At 34.4% G+C, this 18,510-nt stretch overlaps 1 protein-coding gene across 1 annotated transcript in view; it reads right to left on the bottom strand.

Moving 5' to 3' along the window:
- Positions 1 to 14,526: 14,526 nt before the first annotated feature.
- The window catches only part of LOC129799340 (GPI transamidase component PIG-T), a 6,068-nt gene continuing 2,084 nt past the window's right edge, over positions 14,527 to 18,510 (bottom strand). Inside the window, exon 3 of the mRNA XM_055843148.1 lies at positions 14,527 to 14,594. Coding sequence (XP_055699123.1) covers positions 14,527 to 14,594 — 68 coding nt within the window. The remainder of the gene's footprint in view (positions 14,595 to 18,510) is intronic.

Raw genomic sequence — 18,510 nt, 5'->3', positions numbered from 1 at the left:
GTCAACTTTGGGGGGTTTATCTCTTCTAGTTTAGGAGATATTCTCGTTTAAAGATTTGCATAAAATAGGGTGAGAGCTCATAATTTTGAACAGTTTCTAAATTTGAACACTTTGAGAATAAATTGGACACTATAAATAAATTGATAAAAATTATGGATTATTATTCCAATATTTCATGAATAACGAATTTTATCTAAATATTTGTTCCTTTTTGGAAGATTTTAACACTAAATACGTTAAATTTTGAATATGATTTGAGTTAAAATTGCTTTGTTGAAAATTCAGTGTGAGCAATTGCTTACGAGAAATATGACACAACTTCGTGTTTATACTTCAGTCTTATTCAGCTGTGGTGAAGTAATAACAATTTTTCTTCGCTGTCTTAAAGTGATTTTATTAAATATTCGTTGAATATTGTGTTGATTCACATTTTTAGTGACTTGTTGATTTGATCTGAAGTGAGATTTGCCTTGTGAAAAGTGGAAAATTTTCTAAGAGATTCACCAGTGAGGTGATACTCCTTATTTTGAACAAGTGTTTTTTCTCGAAATTTCGTGAATTTTCAATTTTGTGATGACTAGGTAGTATAAGTGCCTGGAAAAACAAAGGAACATCATCTCTACGAAAGAGATGTAGTGAGAAAAGCCTTGAAAGGCTCCCGGAAAGGCCAAGGAATGCACAAATCCGAGCGTACTTGGAGTACCGAAGTCAACTCACTTAATGAATGATGTGGAAAGTTTCCGGGCTTTTTGTGGCATTCTACGGTTCCCTTACATGAACAAGAAGAGGACTTGGTAAGATATCTTGTTAAAATGGAGAGCAATGGGCATCCTATTGAGGCGGATTAACTGTCCAATCCAAATATACAGCCAAGTTGTCCAAATTAATAACCAAGTTGTCCAAAATTCGACTCAAATTCACCTCTGCATATCAATTCATTTTTAAACGTATTGAGACTAATTTTAGTAAAAACAAAGACAATAAACAATTGCCAAGTTTCTAAACAACCCTTCTGAAAAGAGAGTAACAAAAAAAGTCAATTAGTCTTGAAAATATCGCACTTCAAACTTAGAACATTGATGTTTATGAGCTGAGCATGAGCACCCTGTCCAAAATAATGATCCCTTACCCTATAGGCCTAAAATTTAGTAGAAAATCGAAAACCCTTTTCGAAAATACTGAAATTTCGAAGAGTCTAGAGTACAATCAATGAACTTCGCTGATTTGTTTTTCCTCATTATAAAATGAAGACTGTTACATATTGACACTCGAGACACTTCGAACGAACAGGAAGTACTTCAGCCATCAAGCGGACGAAACGAGAAATGAAAGTGTCTTTACAGTGACTTTCGAAATCGATTTTCGAATGTCATTTCCCTCGAGAAAACTCCGTCTGTGAATGCTCATATTAGGTGAGATTCTTAACAAAATCTCACCTACTATAATCCTAACAAAATTTCATGTCGTCCGATCGACCTCAAATTTGGCCAAAATGTGTTTCGCCACTTCCTGATTCCGAATATATATGTGGCTAAGTTACGTTCCCGGCCGGCCGGCCGGCCGGCCGGCCGGCCGCTCTTTGGAGCTTAATAGCTCCTAAACTAAAAAAGATATCGACTTGCGGTTTTCGGCAAAGGTTATATATCGGGTGAAAATTGCAACTTGGTGCATAGACCCCCCACCCCCCACCCCTCCTTCCGCCATTTTGAAGACCCCCCTTTTTTTGTTTTCTCAATAGCTCCGCCTCTATGGCATTCAGTGGACTCAAATTTTAGTATGTTATAGCTGGGCCTTAGAGCTTTCCATCAATACCAAACTTAAGGTCCCCCGACCCCCCTGACCCGAGCTATAAGGGTCCAAAAAAAATTTCTTAAAATGGCCATAACTCCGGTTCTAATTGTCAGAATTTAAAAAGTGAGGGCTTTTTGGAAAGCTCTCGTGAAATGCCACTTCCCCTTCTAACATCGCAAGTTCATAAAACCACCGCTAGGGGCGCTTTTTTTAAAAAGAAAATTTTTAAATCTTAAAAGTTAAATAACTCAAAAATTCCATTGTGCATCGGGCTGAAAATTTAGTATGTTGTAGCCGTTGATTATACCTATCAAACAAAAAAAACCTTAAGTCGATCCATAACCCCTGACCCGAGCTATAAGGGGTCAAAGTTCGAACATTGACCGGCCTCTATCTCCGGTTCTAATTAACATAGCGACCTAAATTTTACCTTTTTGGTTTCGTCTCGATGAGCACTTTCAGATGGAAGTTCAAAAAGTCACCACAGGTGGCGCTGTGATAGCGTCAAAATTCATCGAAATTCAAAGTCACTTTTCTCAAAAACGGCATTGTGCAAGTTAATGAAATTTTAGTATGTTGTAGTCCAGTCTAGGACGTTTCCAAAATGGTGCGTATGCGCGCTGTGGTTAAAACAGAACCGGAGATATGAGGGGTCAAAGTTCACAAAATTCAAAAAATCATATCTCCGGTTCTATGTGACCGATTTTGATGAGTGAGGGCTTAAACGAAAGATCTCACCAAATGCTACAACTTTCTAGAATATTTGAACTTCGTGGGACCAACACCAGGGGCGCCACAGTCGAAAAACCAATTTCAATATCACATAACCTCAATTATCTCGACTGTCGCTAAACCGATTTTGATGATTACTTCGACACAATTGTAGAGCACATTTGTCTCTACATTTCGTCCATACATTATTTTCCGCTCAGACTACGCTATCACTCCGATTTTGCCGTTTAAGTGTGAAAAAAATGATTTTTCCCATAAAAACGCTTTGAAATCACTCAGATGCCAATTTGACTGCCTCTACTCCACCAAGACACTTAAAATAGGGTTTTAAATGGAAAGTCCCACAAAATACAACAATTCTTTGAAATAGTTGAAGTTCAACAAATGACTACTTGGGGCGCTCTGGATGAAAAAACGAGTTAAGAAACAAAAAACCTCGATTATCTTGGCTTCTGAGTAATCGATGAGATCATGTTCTATGGGAAAATTATAGAGAACATTCTGGTCTACATTTCATCCATATATCACTTTTCTATCAGTTCATCCAAATCCTTGATATTTTGGTTTAAATACAAAATTTGTATAATTTCACGAATTTGATTCAAGATAACTGAATGGCGTCTCCCAACTTCAGCTCTAAATCGAATTTGCATGCACTCCGAGTTAGCTCACGTTAAGAATCTCACCTACATAAGCCGGTTAGGATTATCTGTCCCTTTTGTCTTTGTGAAAGTCTATTCAAATCCTTTTTAAGATTTAATTAAAAATTGTAAATAGATTGCCGAAATGGTGAAAAATAGACAGAAAGAAAAATTGACGATTTCGAAAATGAATTGATCTCCTTGATGATTTAATATAATAATAAAATAATATAATATAATAATAATGGTGGCACAACGTTTCATAGAGGAACTAGGCCTTCCCACAAGGGGAGTTCGGGACATCCATTATTATTTTTTTCTTATACATGGATGGGGTTATCAGTCCTATGCCACGTAGAATCAAGCCAGAAAAATTCCTAATGACCTAATAGGGGGATTCGAACCCGGGACACTTGCATCATAGAGCGAGTGCTCTACCACTTGACCCATTGAGTGCCCTTCTTGATGATTTGAACAAATAAAGATTCATCAACAATAGTTACATTCCTCATGTTTCCGAGTACCATAAATGCATCTTCACATTTTCTTGCACTTCGTACCAACGACAAATCGTCCGACTTTCCGACGAATTGCCGATTGCTACAATTTCCTTTGTTATTGAAACTTTACCTATGAAATTTATTTTGCTGAAGTGAAATATTCAGAAAAGCATAAAATGAATAGAATACTAGGTACTTCAAGTTATCCAAGGGAAAGCCTTGCAGAAAAATCTTGGTCTAAGGTGAAACATTTTGAAAATCTCAGCAATTGAATGATTCTTCCATCTCATCCCGAATAAAGCCATTCGAAAAAAAATCCCTAGAAATATATGGGAGCTATGTGAGAAATCTTGGTAGTTTCATTTACTCCATTTACTCCACTAACTCACTCCTGAACACAGGCAAAAGCCTTTTTACCGTGGTGGCTTTGGCAGAATAACTCATCCCACATCCGCCCATTGTGGCATCCTTTCGCGGTTTTTGCCACAAGATACCATGCATATATTTGTATAAATTGATTATGCGATTTTTTCTTCTCATCTTTGCGGCTCATACAGCCATTGAGACACCATCATTATAGTATATGTAGCGTGCCAGAGTGCCGTAACGTGGCCTCTTAAATGTCGTTTTCGTATAACATTACACCATCTCCAACGGTGTACATTTATACCATTCCCTCTTCTTCATCTCTCAAAGCTCAAATCCCATCCAGCCCATTCTAAAATCCTACCCCACAGGAGAAAAACGGCGACCTAGGGTGGAGTTTTTGGGGACGAATAGCATTGCTGAATTTAAATAAGTCGTTAAAATTTTCCCGCTTCTTTGACTTCAACCGTACCACGACGATAAAATTGAATTCCATGCCGTGTATTTTTCTCTCTTTTTTTTCTTGTTGTACCTCATAGATTCAACCACCAAAAATCCTAGCAACTTGATATATAGAGGAGACACTCACAGTGTATTTTTCTTTACACAACACTGACGATGTTTTATAGGTGAAATGAAAGGTACGGCGATTATGTTGGAGAATGCCATAGACCACAATTTACAATGTTGAATTCACACACTGTTGAGAGGGTGGAAAAATAAAAAAGGTAGGTCGTACAGAAAGGGGACCAACAGTAAAATGAAGAATGAACTAAAATACATCATGAAATAATAGAGATTGCTTCACATTGGTAATAATTACAGCAATTTTCAGACACAAAAATGCACTGCACATGTTTTTCACTAACTAAAGAAACTGAAGTACACTTGGGAAGTTGTAATTTTTTTTATGCAGCAATTTGCAAAATCATAAAAGGTGAGAAGTGCCCTCAAAAATATGCAAAATGCACGAGTTTTTATAAACCCACTAAATATTTTGTCTACACTTGGAAGACTCCTGGGACAATCCATAGAAATGTCTGCGTCATGTCCAGCCTAACATTTTGGAAATGGAATGTATAAATTCCAGATAAACAGTTTCTTCATATCGGAAAGAGTATAGTCTAGCGTTCAAAAACGATTAGTCACTAAATGTCTTCTAAAAGAAAAATAAATAAATTTTGTCAATAAAACTGAATATCGTAATTTGCAGATTTTTCGTCGAACAAACAACGAAGGGGAAGGCAATTATTTTTTGGAATTAAATGTTTATTAACATGTGGAAATATAATATTTAAAACCTTATACACATGTTATTAAATATTTAACCCTATAAATATTTAAATGTCATCGTGTTCTCTAATTGGCTAAAACTTTGAATGCATTTTAAGCGCTTGCCAATTTGAAAACTCGACGGTACAATTACACAGTACCAAACATTTAATTATATCTGGATAGTGCTTAATTAGTAAAATAAAAGTTTTGGTATTTTCGGAATGATACTAAAAAGATATTTCCGCTAACGGCAAACTATCTTTTAAAAACTTGGCATTAATACAGAAAAGAATACAGTTCAAAAGTCAAAGTCAATAATACGAAATAATTCACTAGGAACGCTTTTAGTCGGTATTAGGCAGAAGGGGCAGGATTTTTGACAAATAGAATTTCGAAATTATTGAATAGGATTCAATTTTTACTGATAAAAAAAATGACTTACCAACAGGTATTCAGGATCATTTCATCATTTGCTAAATAAATCTCCTTAAGAAGCTGAAGGTCGTGGGACTTGACAGTTTAAGCTTCAGTTTCTGAAAAAAAAGATAATAAGAAAAACATGTTAGGCGGCATTCTTTTTAATAAAAGCTCATAGAAAATAGCTAAGATCTCTCATTCTTACAAATTAAGTTCTAGTAAAGAGTATGGACTTAATCATAGGACCGTTTCTCTCAAGGAGCTACATGGGTCTCGATGACTAAAACCAATTATATATTTTCCTTATATTTTGAATTTCGGTAACGTTTTTGTAAAAATTTACTTTTCAGTAGTCACAATTACTCGAAGTATGTAGATTCATAAACTAAACTCGTTCTTCGACGAAGGATTCTTGAAAAAAATTAATTTATATTTTTTGAAAATTTATATATTTACATAGAAATGCCATTTTCGGCGTATTTTTTTCGTAAAATGAATTGTAATCAATGAAAAATAAAATCCTTCGTCCAAGTACGAGTTTGACTCATTTGCTAAAAGGTCATGTATCATGTTTGGTTTTTTAACTTATGAGAAACGTACTAAATTATTAAATTAAATACGTAATTAAAAAGTAATAAATAATTTAAAATGAGTAATAAATTAGAACTGCTTGGATATCGTTGATGCATTTGGGGAACATCCCCCTCATCTGGTTTTTTAAAGAATTTTAACCCTTTAAGAACGAGAAGGTCAAAAATCGAGGGTCAGAAAAAAAATTTTTCTAACTTTTTAGAGCAAAATATAGCTTTAAAAGGCCGTAGAAAAAATTTAATTTTTGGGTCAGGAGTGACCCTATCGTCCTTAAAGGGTTAATTATTTGAATGTTTATTTTTCTTTTTGTTTTGTTCGTTATTTTATTTGTTTTTTTCTTTTCTTATCACTAATGTATTACTTTGTTTCACAGTAGCCAACAGCTATTACAGCTACCCTATAGTCAATGGCCGCGGCAATTCCACTGGATTTCCAGCAGCCTTTTCTGCAATGTCCGCAGATTTTACCGCTAAAAAGCTGCGTGTAGTTCCTTGGATTTTCAAAATCGCGTGGGCTTCCGAAGAGGAATTTGACGCTAAATTTCCGCTTAGTTAGTGTTCCATGGACGGAAACTCTGTATAGAACCGTCTAATAAGAAATGTCCGCGAGTTCCCATAGACTTTTCCGACGAATATTTCCGCGTCTTTTCCTATGGATGATTAGCGGTATAATCGTCAGGCAGCCATTTAAAAATTCGAAAAATCCTTCTTTATTTCCACGACATTCTACGCGGAATTTTCCATGCAAGGGCCTTAAAGGCTTCCCTGGTTTAATAGACTCTCTGTCTTGCTATTATGACACTCATGAACAAACTGCTCAGAAGTACAAATTACTAAATTACTAATTACAAATTACTAAATTATTATTGTAAAAGTGTAAACCTAACAAACATACAACCCGAAAAGGGCTTATCCGTCGTTTTACCCTGGAGATTGATCATCAACACTAAGACGGCGATAGTCTCAAGGTAAGCTGGGTGAGTCATGAGTAATTGTCAAGGGTAATGAAGAAATAAATACACGACAATAATCGTGACTACCCTGACTACCGCAAAGTTTTTTTTCCAAAAAAGTCTCCGAAAATCAGATCTCAACGGCTGATTTTTAAAAAATGTTTAAGCGAAATTTTCAGGAAATGTAGTTTAAGTACTTTCATGCGCTTAAAAGCTTCAGTTATTTGATTTTGTTGAAAAAATATTCTATTTTTCGAACTTCTTGATCCACGTAAGCCCTTAAAGACATTCGAAGATCAGTTTCCAAATCAAACGTCTACATTTTGAACAGTCTCGTAAGAACGTTCATGTGATTTTTTGTACGAATTTCGAAGTCCGCCGATTAATAACAGTGACAGTCATCACTTTGATATGAAGACAATCATAAATATTGTGTTCATATTCATAAAATTCCTACTCCACAAATTTTTAAGCAATATTTTAGTGGTATATTCTGTAAATTCTTATATCATTTCACAGCCAAATTGTTGTCTAAGTACCTCGATTAAAGATTTGCCTAAATCTGTCCCAGTCTATCGGACTCAAAATTGGTCTGAACTAAATTTAATTTGGTGCGATGTTCAAAAGAAGAAAAAGATAGCCATATACAAATTTTTAAGGGAGAAAGGAATGTAAATTATGACTATGTGAATTTTCCTAATTTAAAAGGTGTAGCAGAGCCATAATATTCGAAAAATCAAATTAATTTCGAATGTTTATAACTCTGGCACACTTTTTCACATCCTAGACTAAATTGATTTTCTTTGTGATGTTTTTAAAGATAAAAAAGAATGTGGCACAGTGGGATGTAAATTTTGATTTCATGAAATTTTCCTGACCTAATAAGCAAGGAAAAGTACTCTCTCTTCGAACGTTCATGTCTTAGATTAATATGATTTTTTTTATTTTTCATAAGAGACTTACACATTTCTATTAAATATTAGTTAGCTTATTATCAATAAATGATAATTATGTGTAATGGGCTTTACACACTAGAGAATGTTCATATTGAAGAGTTTTTCCTGCACAAGTGTACGGAATTCTCTTCAATCTTTCCGTACAGAAGTAGATCTTGAAAAATTCTAAAATCCATTTGAAGATCCAAAAAAGAGACCTTCTTACTTCTTAATACTTTCGTAAGACGGCGGAAGATGCATCCTGTTCGAATTTCGAAGCTCTCAAGTATCAAAATGTGACGGTCTTCACATTGTTTGTGAGGAAAAAAAAAAGAGAACAACGACGTTTACTGTTCTTGCCACGTATTTAATCACTGAGTAACTCTTTTGCCAGCTTTTCGGTGTGATATTTGATAAATTTTCCCCACCTTGTTCGAAAATTTACTATGCAATTTCGAAATTGAATTCAAATTCTTCGAACTTCAAAGTTTTCTGCAAATAGAGTTCCATTTACCTTTTATCCAAGACACTATTGGAGAATCAAAATCTACTTCTGTTTGGGCTCAATATGGATATAAATTTCTCTAGAGTATAGAGGCCATAAGTCTCTTAGGAAAAGTAAAAGAAATTCACAATATTCGAAGGTAAGAAAATTCGAAGGGAGAGTACTTTCCCCTATGCTGAAGCTGAAGCCATAAATATTCGAAATGAATTTGAATTTTCGAAGATTAACGACATTTTTCCACATGTTTCCACATGGCTAAATGAAAAAAAGCGTTTAGCTGAGACACTTTAAATTACCCTACCGGTTGGAAAATTCGATTTTGTATTATTAAATATTTTTAATTTACATTGTCATCGGATAAATCTCAAGAAAATTCAACAAAACACAAAATACTACAATGTATAATATCCATAAAAGAATCAATTTATCCATCAAGAACCCCAAAAACACCGTATTGAACCATAAAACGACCATCGAATAAGTTGTTTAGTACATTACTTTGTATCCTTTTTTTTCAGAACTTAGCTCTTAATAAAATCCAATTTGTTTTCTCTCACAAACACACATTGGGAATTCCCATGGAGGTTGATGGAAACGCAATAGTAAAAAAAAAACTCCTGAAAGGTATAATTAAAAACGAAGATGAAAGCCGACTACCATTTCTTTGTTATCTGCCTAACACCCAGAGAGAGTCAAATACCGACCAACATTCAATCCAACTCCACAGCAGACAGTTAATTCTCTCAGGTGAATGCAGATAGATTATTTTATGCGGATGTTCGTCCGATTTTCTCCCTCAATGTTTCATCAGCCCACTTTTTGGGGCCGATTTCCCACCCACTCAAACGGCAATTGAGCATTGGAAGAGGTGAGATACGAGAATATTTGCAAGTTGGGAGCTTTATCGCACTTTTCCAATAGTTAAATTTTATCTCTGTCGATTTTTCCATACCACTCTCCATCTAGTTGAAAAATCCTCGTTGAACAGGGTTTTTTTTTATTCAAGTGTGTGTAGTTCTTTTTTTTTCTTTCTATAATAACGCTCGGTGAAAGCGTCCGTTTAGTGGACAAATGTTTGACAAAGAAAAGGCAGATAAACGGAATTACGCTTGTGTTGTCTTCCATGAAGAGCAAAAGCTCACAAAAGCTCTATTGTCCATGTATTTTTTCATAGTACAAATATTGTGTTAAGAATTTGCACGAAGAGGTTGTCTGATGATTGTGACTAGAATTTAAATGTCAAAATTTATCTTCGGATTTATTCGGCTGTCATTTTCAATTCTTGTTTAAATTTTCTGCTGATACAAATATTGAATTGAGGATTTACATACGGGGATCATTTCAATGATGTCAATATTTATCTTCTGGACAATTCGGCTGTCAATTTCGTATGTAAACGTTAAATTTATATTTAATTTTCTTATTCTATAAATAAATATTTAAATAAGCATCCCCGTTTAAGAATTGTTTTATGATTTTGACAAGAATTTTAATGTCAGAATTCGTCTTCGGGTAAATTCGGCCGTCAATATCGTATGCAACTGCTAAAGCAGAGGTGTGCAAAAACCGTTGAAATCGAATAAATGTCAAAATAAGTTTGTTCTGGTAGCGTTTTGACCATTGACGTACATGTTTCATTTGACGGTTATTCGGTTTCAACGGTTCTTGCACGCCTCTGTGCTTAAGTTTAGAATCAATTTTCTTTTCAGGATTTCAACAGAAGGGTAAAAAGATAAATACAGTGGAACCTCGATAGAGTCAACCCCCGATAGAGACAATCTCCAATAGAGTCAAGAGCTATTTTTTCTACTCTACGGACTCCGATAGTGTCAACTTGGGCCCAAATTGACTCCGATAGAGTCAACTTTTCTTGTATTATTGAACAAATAATATTATATGATTTTATTATGATCTTTTCGAAATAATCAGTCTTATTGTGTATCAACGTAACACTTTGAACACAAGAATAAATATTAATTAGGACATGGTAATTTTTTGATAAATTTCGTAAGTATATTAACCGTGTAATCATTTTCCAACAAAATAATTTTCTTTACGTGATTTTAAGCTTTTTGACGGATTGAAAGTTATCTTGTCTTTGCTCTCTTGTCTTAAGATTTTTTGATTAGGTCTATGATAACAATGTAAGGAATTTTGAGCCATCATTAATTTGTAAGTGAATAATATTATGGCAAAAACAAACAAAATTGAACTCGAATTACAAAAAAAACGCACAGGACGATACATTTTTTGAGTATAACATAGTGAAGAAACTTTTCTAAATTTATTCGAATTTTTTAAAGACCTTACTTCTTTAAAAATATACATGATAAACGATCATAAAAATTACGCTTCTAAAGAAAACGTGTAAATTTATTAAAATATCAGTATCTCAAAAGAAAATTTGGATCAGAAACAAAAATAAGCAACACAAAATTTAAATTTTTAAGCAAATTCATTGAAAAGAAATCGCCTGTGGGTATGCAAATTTTCTTGATGCATAATGCCATTTCGGGCGTTTTTTCGGTCCCGAAAATGTAGGTAATCCCGGAACTGAGTGTATTTTCTAATAATACAAAAAAATCTTAAAATCCATTCCTTAATCTCCAACTTTTGCCTAAACACACGACTTTTTTGGGCCAGAGGGTATAGAATTTATGGATTAATTTAATAAAATATTCTACTATCGTTTTGAATTTATCAGTGATCTAGTACAAACATAAAATAATACCCCTTTATTTCAAAATTTCACATTTTAATTGATTTTTTCGAACTCCAATAGAGTCAACAGGCCTGGAAATAATTAGTTGGCTCTATCGAGGTCCCACTGTAATTCAATAATTGTATTAAATTGAGTATTCATACAAAAGTTTCATCTAATGATTTTTAGACAAAATTTAAGTGTCAAAATTCACTTTCGGATCAATTCGGCTGTCAGATTCGTAAGCAACTGCTAAAGTTAGGCATCACTTTTCTCAATACGAATTCAACTGAGGATTAAGAAGATGAATAAAATCTTGTAATAATTGTATTAAACTAAGGAGAGGATCCATATGAAAGTTTCATCTAATGATAATTTTGACAAGATCTAAGTGTCAAAATTCACCTTCAGATCAATTCAGCTGTCAAATTCATATTTAACGGTTAAAATTTAAATTTAAACCAACCCAAGAAGAATTTTCTTACAGAAAATCACTTTAACTCCTTTTTTCTGCAATATCCAGTCAAGTTTTATTTCAGAAACACAAAGTTAGTATACCATATACCTTCTCGTGCCATCCAGCTCCGGTAATTGAGTTGCTTTGCCGGGGTTTCCATTATTAAGTGAAAATAATTAAATTTCTTGCAACGCTGGCAATTTCATTTTGCACAATTATACCCATTTGTGGGGTTTCTCTTCTCATCATTAGAGATTCTTCCGGTTCTTTGATGTGGTTTCCTTTTCTTTGTCGCATTGTCGCGATTTTAAAAGGCAACAGGAAGAAATTGCAAAATACAAAAAGTCACCCGGTGAATGAGATTTCAATCAACAGGTCTTACTTTACAAAATAATAGTTGCTGTTTGCTGTTCTCTACGTTTAATTTCCATCTTGACTCTCAAACACTGAACGTAGAAACAAAAAAAAAACCCAATTTGCAGCATCATAGAGATGAACATTTACAAAATACTAAAAACAAAACAAAAAAAACAGAGACAGAGTGTAAAGAGATGTCCCTGCAGGAAAAATAAATTGTCCAAATTCATTTCACTTTTCATGTTCAGAGACAGATAATCAAAATGTTGCAGAGAGAGAGAAAGAAATAGTTGGTTTGGAATAGCAACAATATGTATAAAATAGCCCAGAATAAAAATGGTCAGTCAGCAAGATGAATGAAAATACCTGGGCAATGTCGAGCAATAACCACCAACTGACATTTCATGGCATTCAATTTATTATTTCATAATAACCCACCCCAAATATCCCCATTTTTCCACATAGCAAAAACTGCACCGGATCGAATGAGACAAGTGCTTACTCCAAACTAACTAATCTTCCACTTTCATCCCCCTAAATATCCCATTGCTTCATGTCGCAAAACACAAACTTTTCAACTTTAACCACAGAGAATCGGAATATTTGCACCCATGCTACGAACCACAGGAGTGTATTTCCTCAATCGAATGAACATAAAAAAAACTCCTCATCAGTGAAATATTTCGCTAATTTAAACTCCCCAATAGCACAAAAAAACAGTAAATTGGAATTGAAAGTTTTACATAGGTACACACAGCAAAATACACATTTCAATAAATCAGAAAAAAATGAAAAATAAATATTCGTACAAAGCAATTTATAAATTAATTGGAACGTTAATAATATTCTATAAAGGATAGTAAACATGACTTAATACTTTTGAATTTTAAAGCCAAAAGACAAAGTGAATTAATTTAATTTATTAAACTTAAAACTGAACCACGATGGATAATGCATTTTAATTGCATTTGGATAAGGCTTTATACAGGGTGAGTCAATTGATCAGCAGCTTTTGAAAGTGCTGTATGTTTTCTTATTTGATAATGAAATTTATTGACGTAAACGAGAAAAAGTCAGAAAATATAGTCAAAATTTGAGTATTTAAAATTTTTAATAAAATCAACCTTTGGAATGGAAAATAGCCCTGTGTTAATCAATGAACGCATCGCACGCTGCCCGAAGATGAGACTCCGGTATGTGAGCCCTAAAGACGAAAGGCTGCCTAATTCTAATGGAAATTACAGATAGCCATACTGATAACTTTTTTTTTTAACAAAAATTGTGCATTTTTGGACACAAATAGTGTAAAAACGGATCTAATATTGTAAATCAGACCTGTGCTCGTTAAAAGTCGTGTAATATCGGAAATGTTGTGTTGATAATTTTAATGGAAATTACAGATAGCCATACTGGTAACACTAATCCCGCTCATTCCCGGTGCCATGATAAATATTTTTGCGCCAAAAAGACATAACAGACATAAAAACTGATATAGAAAGAAATTGTCTTCTTGATATCTTTATCGAAAGACGGATAGCTGTTCACTACACAACCTTTTACTTGAATCTTGCAGAAATACAAAGAAATTAAATGCAAATATCACTTCAAATGAAAAGTTCTTAAATCGCGCGCAATTCAACCGTGGGAGAGAGAGATAGAGACACAAATAACTCACTTGACAAACGTCTGGCGGCGCTGCGGTTGCAAAAAATCTCTAAAATACGACAAAATATTTTCCTCTCTATTTTATCCTTATTAGCAGGTCGGGTCCCTTCTTGTAATGTGTACTTTTGCATTCCTTATTAACCAAAATAGTGTTGTACAAAAGGATTTTTCTCAAACCTATCATGAATTTTGGGACAGCTCAAAAGAATATGAGTCTTCCAGCTCAAAATTTCATCCCAATGTTTTTGTTGTAATATCGACAAGTTACAATTAACCCAAATAGCTGTATTCAACTAAATTATTAAAAGCATTTTCTTGTGAAAATGACTTAACTCTAAGGCAGAGGTGTGCAAGAACCGTTGAAACCGAATAAACGTAAAAATTAGTTTGTTCTGGTAGCGTTTTGATCATTGATGTACACGTTTCATTTGACGTTTATTCGGTTTCAACGGTTCTTGCACGCCTCTGCTCTAAGGAATTAAACAATTTTCATATTAAAAAACCTCTCATTTTGTCTATGTGAATTTTCGCAGCATTTCGAAGAATACCAACAGGCACTACCAAATTCACTTCGGCTTTTCTTTTAACTCAGGCCTGGCTTATTGGAATCTACACTATTTCTAACCGACTTTTTTTTATACTCACGGCTTCAGAGCTTCTTCCAGGACAATTTCCCGATACACATTGATATTCATTTTGGCCCTATAGTCTAAAAATACCAAAGAAAAGTGAAGTCCTTGACCGTGGTGTCACATATAAGATTAATATTAATATTAAGAAAAGCCGGAAAGAGAGCTATATAGTTTTCGAAATTCAAATGGAATATCAAGTGTGTTAGAAAGAGTACACTCTAGTGAATTAATACGATGAGTAAGATATTACTGTTCGTATTAATAGTTTTCTGAATCGTCTGAAACATATTAATTCTAGCACTTCGTGCACTTTTCGATTGTCTATGGTCTTGGTGTTATGCAAAACAGAGTGCAATGGATGATGATATAGTAAATTTGTGGGCTCTAGCCGTAATTGGAGTGGGAGTATACGCCTTGTGTGTAAGTTGCGGAATTCTTCAATCACTATCTTCTCCATTTCAATAGTCCACGCTACTTTTTCAATTTTTGTTTGACAGATTACTTGGAGAAAAAAACCAACACGTGCCAACTGTGATTCGGTCAGTTTTCGAGCTATGTAGTGCTGCCAACTTTGTACGCAGAGGGGAAATGCGAGAGAGAGGCAAGATAAAACAATTGCTATCTTTTTTTGCCATTCTCGCAGTTCAGAAAGTATTAATCTTAATATTAATCTTATATGTGACATGGCCATGACTTCAGGTGGACATTCAAATACCAAAATTATCGTATGACCTTTCCCTTAGGTTGACACAACGGACACAACCATTTTACTTGTTCACTGATTGCTCAATTGGATAACTTTGCCCAGGGCAATTGGCTTCTAACGACCAAGCGAAGCAACTCATTCACCCGATCGGGCATAACTTTTTCTTAAACTTCGATAAAATCTTATGCTTTTTGGAATTTTTAAGGCTTCATATAGAGGTCCTGTTCAAATATTTGTCTCATGGTTAATTGCGATATGTGCGTCTTAGGGACCGTTTGTCTACAGCTATGACGCGCATTTCGTTCAATTCGCTTCTTTACCTTAATGACGATATTTATTAACAATGATGCAAATTTTTTTCAACATCCACAATAGAGTTTTATAATGTTCGAAGTATCCCTGTATCGAGTTCTATTTCAAAACTCGAAAAATTTAATCACATTCAGGTTTTGAAGGGACCTAAAGTTATACATTGGAACCTTTCCGGTCAAATATAGAGAAATGGCGACATCATGTTTCAAATTTTCACAAATAACAACAAATTTTCATAATTGCTTTTGTTGGCTTATAACCAATAAAATGAACTAACTTTATGCAGAATTTGAGCATGCTGGCCCGAACGGTTTCAAAGTTATAGCGATCTAAATTTAGATGTAGTTCAATTGACTCACCCTGTATAATTTTGAATCACAGTTCAAGGACATTTAGATATTTTAGACTAATACAAAAACTGCTGATTTAGATTACGATAATCGCTGATTAAACCAACGATATGCATATAATCCCTCGATTTTATGTCAAGTAATATATTTCGAAATCTTACTCTGTAAGGGGTAATAATTTGATGGAATTTTGAAAATCTGAAGTCCGTCCGTCTCTATGTTATCTCTATGTAAGGTACACCTCTACAGGTCAAACGGTTAGAGATAGAGACTTAAAACCTTCGGAAAACCCCCAATATCATGTTTTTTGGGACTGCTCGAAAACACGTTGTACGAATTCTTTCAATTTTGGATTATGACAGGTTTTGGATTACGATTTAAAAATAGTCTAAGCATACATTTCGTCCTTATACGAAAATACTGAAAATACCGTTGAATCATTCCTATTAACGGTTTTTCAAGGACAAAGGTCGAAAGGGCTCTAGAGGGCGTATTATTTCAATCGAATGGTGTCATATTAAGACGCATTAGAATAGTCTTGGAATTTCTGACTAATATCAACTGATTCCAATCGGTTCTGAATTGGTTTTAACTTTGTTTTGTTGCATCTTTGATTTTGGGCAGCTTTGAAATAAAAGAAACAAACTTATGGACAAATTATAGGGGAAGGCTTTCAGTCTTCGTACACACTCTGACTTCGAGTATTTTATGTTGTTCCCAAAATTCAATGAAAATAAAATTAAAACTGACTGAGTAATATCTAACAAAATATCTCCTTTTTTCAATAAATACTTAGCAACCTCAATTCATCAGAATTTACTAAAAATATAATACGATAACAATAAGAAGGTCAAGGAGATGAACTCTCTCCGGATGCGTCAGGGGGTGCAATCCTTTCAGGACAGGAAAACACAAAATTCTTTGCCAAAGTTTTCGACGATTCAACGCGTCTTCCTCAGTGGTCAAATCTGTGATTTGTCTCTGAAATTTTGTCCGCACTGTCTGTCTACTACTCCAAATGAGGATTTACAGGGAAAATCGGGAATTCGTCGAGGGTAGGGGAAAGTGCCCATGCTTGATACCATTGGAAGCTTCGTAATTACTAAATTTTCTATGTTTCACGATATACATGTGACTCATTGCAACCATATTTTAAAAATTATGGGAAAGTGGCCAGTTTTTAAAATATATTGCGGAGTCACGTTTATTGAGAAACATAGGAAAAATTTGGTCATTACGAAGCTTCCAATGGTATCAAGCTTGGGCACTTTCCCCTACTCCTTCTTGGACATTGATCTGAGGCCAACTCTCCAAGGCCAAATAATACGATAACATTTTATCCAAATAAAAAGATAATACGATAACATTTTATTTTTTTTCTCTATTTTGCTTAAAGTGCACAAGGTCATTAATCAGATTAAAATATAATATCTCAAAATAGCTCATTAATTTAATTGAATATGCATGATGAATCCGTAATTGAATGCACATATTAGTCAATCGCTGATACAGCAATTATCGTGAAAATTAATGCGATTATTTGGCATCATTCAAATCCTCTCTTATATCATGCCAAAACCGAGAGAGGTGTGGCTTTGAAATTATATCTAGGAGAAATTAATCCATGGCCTATAGTTACAAATAAAACTAGAATTTGACAGAGCATATGAACCTGAGACAATTTATTCCACTGCGGTCTTCCTTTTTCTCCCTTCCACCACCTCCCCAAAAAAGGTGATAGGACATTTTCTATATACCTCTCGGTTTGTTTAATGGAAATCTGATTTGGTCTATCGAGAAATGAACATTGCCACAAGTGCCATCCGGAGTTGGGAATGGTTCTGAATAGGTAGCAGATTCCAATGGTGCGGTTCACGTGAAATGGACACTGAGTTGTTGGTGTTGGGAAGCAAAGGTGAGAGAATATTTACCCACCAAAATGTACTCCAATATAATGGTTTTACTCGAAAAATAACCATTTTGCGCTTCATTCGATTCACATTCTCATCCCAGACCACAATATTCTGTCACTTTAACAGGAATTTTGCACCATTGTATTCGGAAATACACCAGTACTCAGAGAAAAGATATTATAATAATAAAGAATAACAATAGGGTTTATTTCAACACTTGTAGTGATAAAAAAGGTATTAATTTTAGCACGTGGGGCATAGTCCTTTGAAATTAATTAGTTCAAAATATTTTGAAATTCAAGTCTTGAAATTTTCTGTTAGTATTTTTAGCTGAGATTCTTTACAATCTTGTCAGATAAGGCTCAAAATTTGCCTGTACACGTTTTGACTCTTACTTACATCACGAATATTATACCCGCCAAAACCGATTTTCAAGCCCATCCGGACGGCCTATTCTACATTGTAAAGACGCTTCAAGAGAGAACGAAAAGAGATATTGACAAGCGGTTTTAGGTAAAAGCTAAATATCGAGTTGACGGAATAATATGGTGATATCATAATCATCCCCTAATCCCAGCCTTCCGCCATTTTGGACCATTCCCAAATTTTGTTTTCTCAAACACTCAGCCCCTATGGCATGAACCGGTCTCAGATTTCAGCATATTCCAGCTGGGCCCACCACCATTCGATTAAAAGAAACTTAAGCCACTCA

Source organism: Phlebotomus papatasi, chromosome 1, assembly GCF_024763615.1.
Source record: "Phlebotomus papatasi isolate M1 chromosome 1, Ppap_2.1, whole genome shotgun sequence".
NCBI classification, from domain to species: Eukaryota; Metazoa; Arthropoda; class Insecta; order Diptera; family Psychodidae; genus Phlebotomus; species Phlebotomus papatasi.
This window is presented reverse-complemented; position numbering and strand designations above follow the sequence as displayed.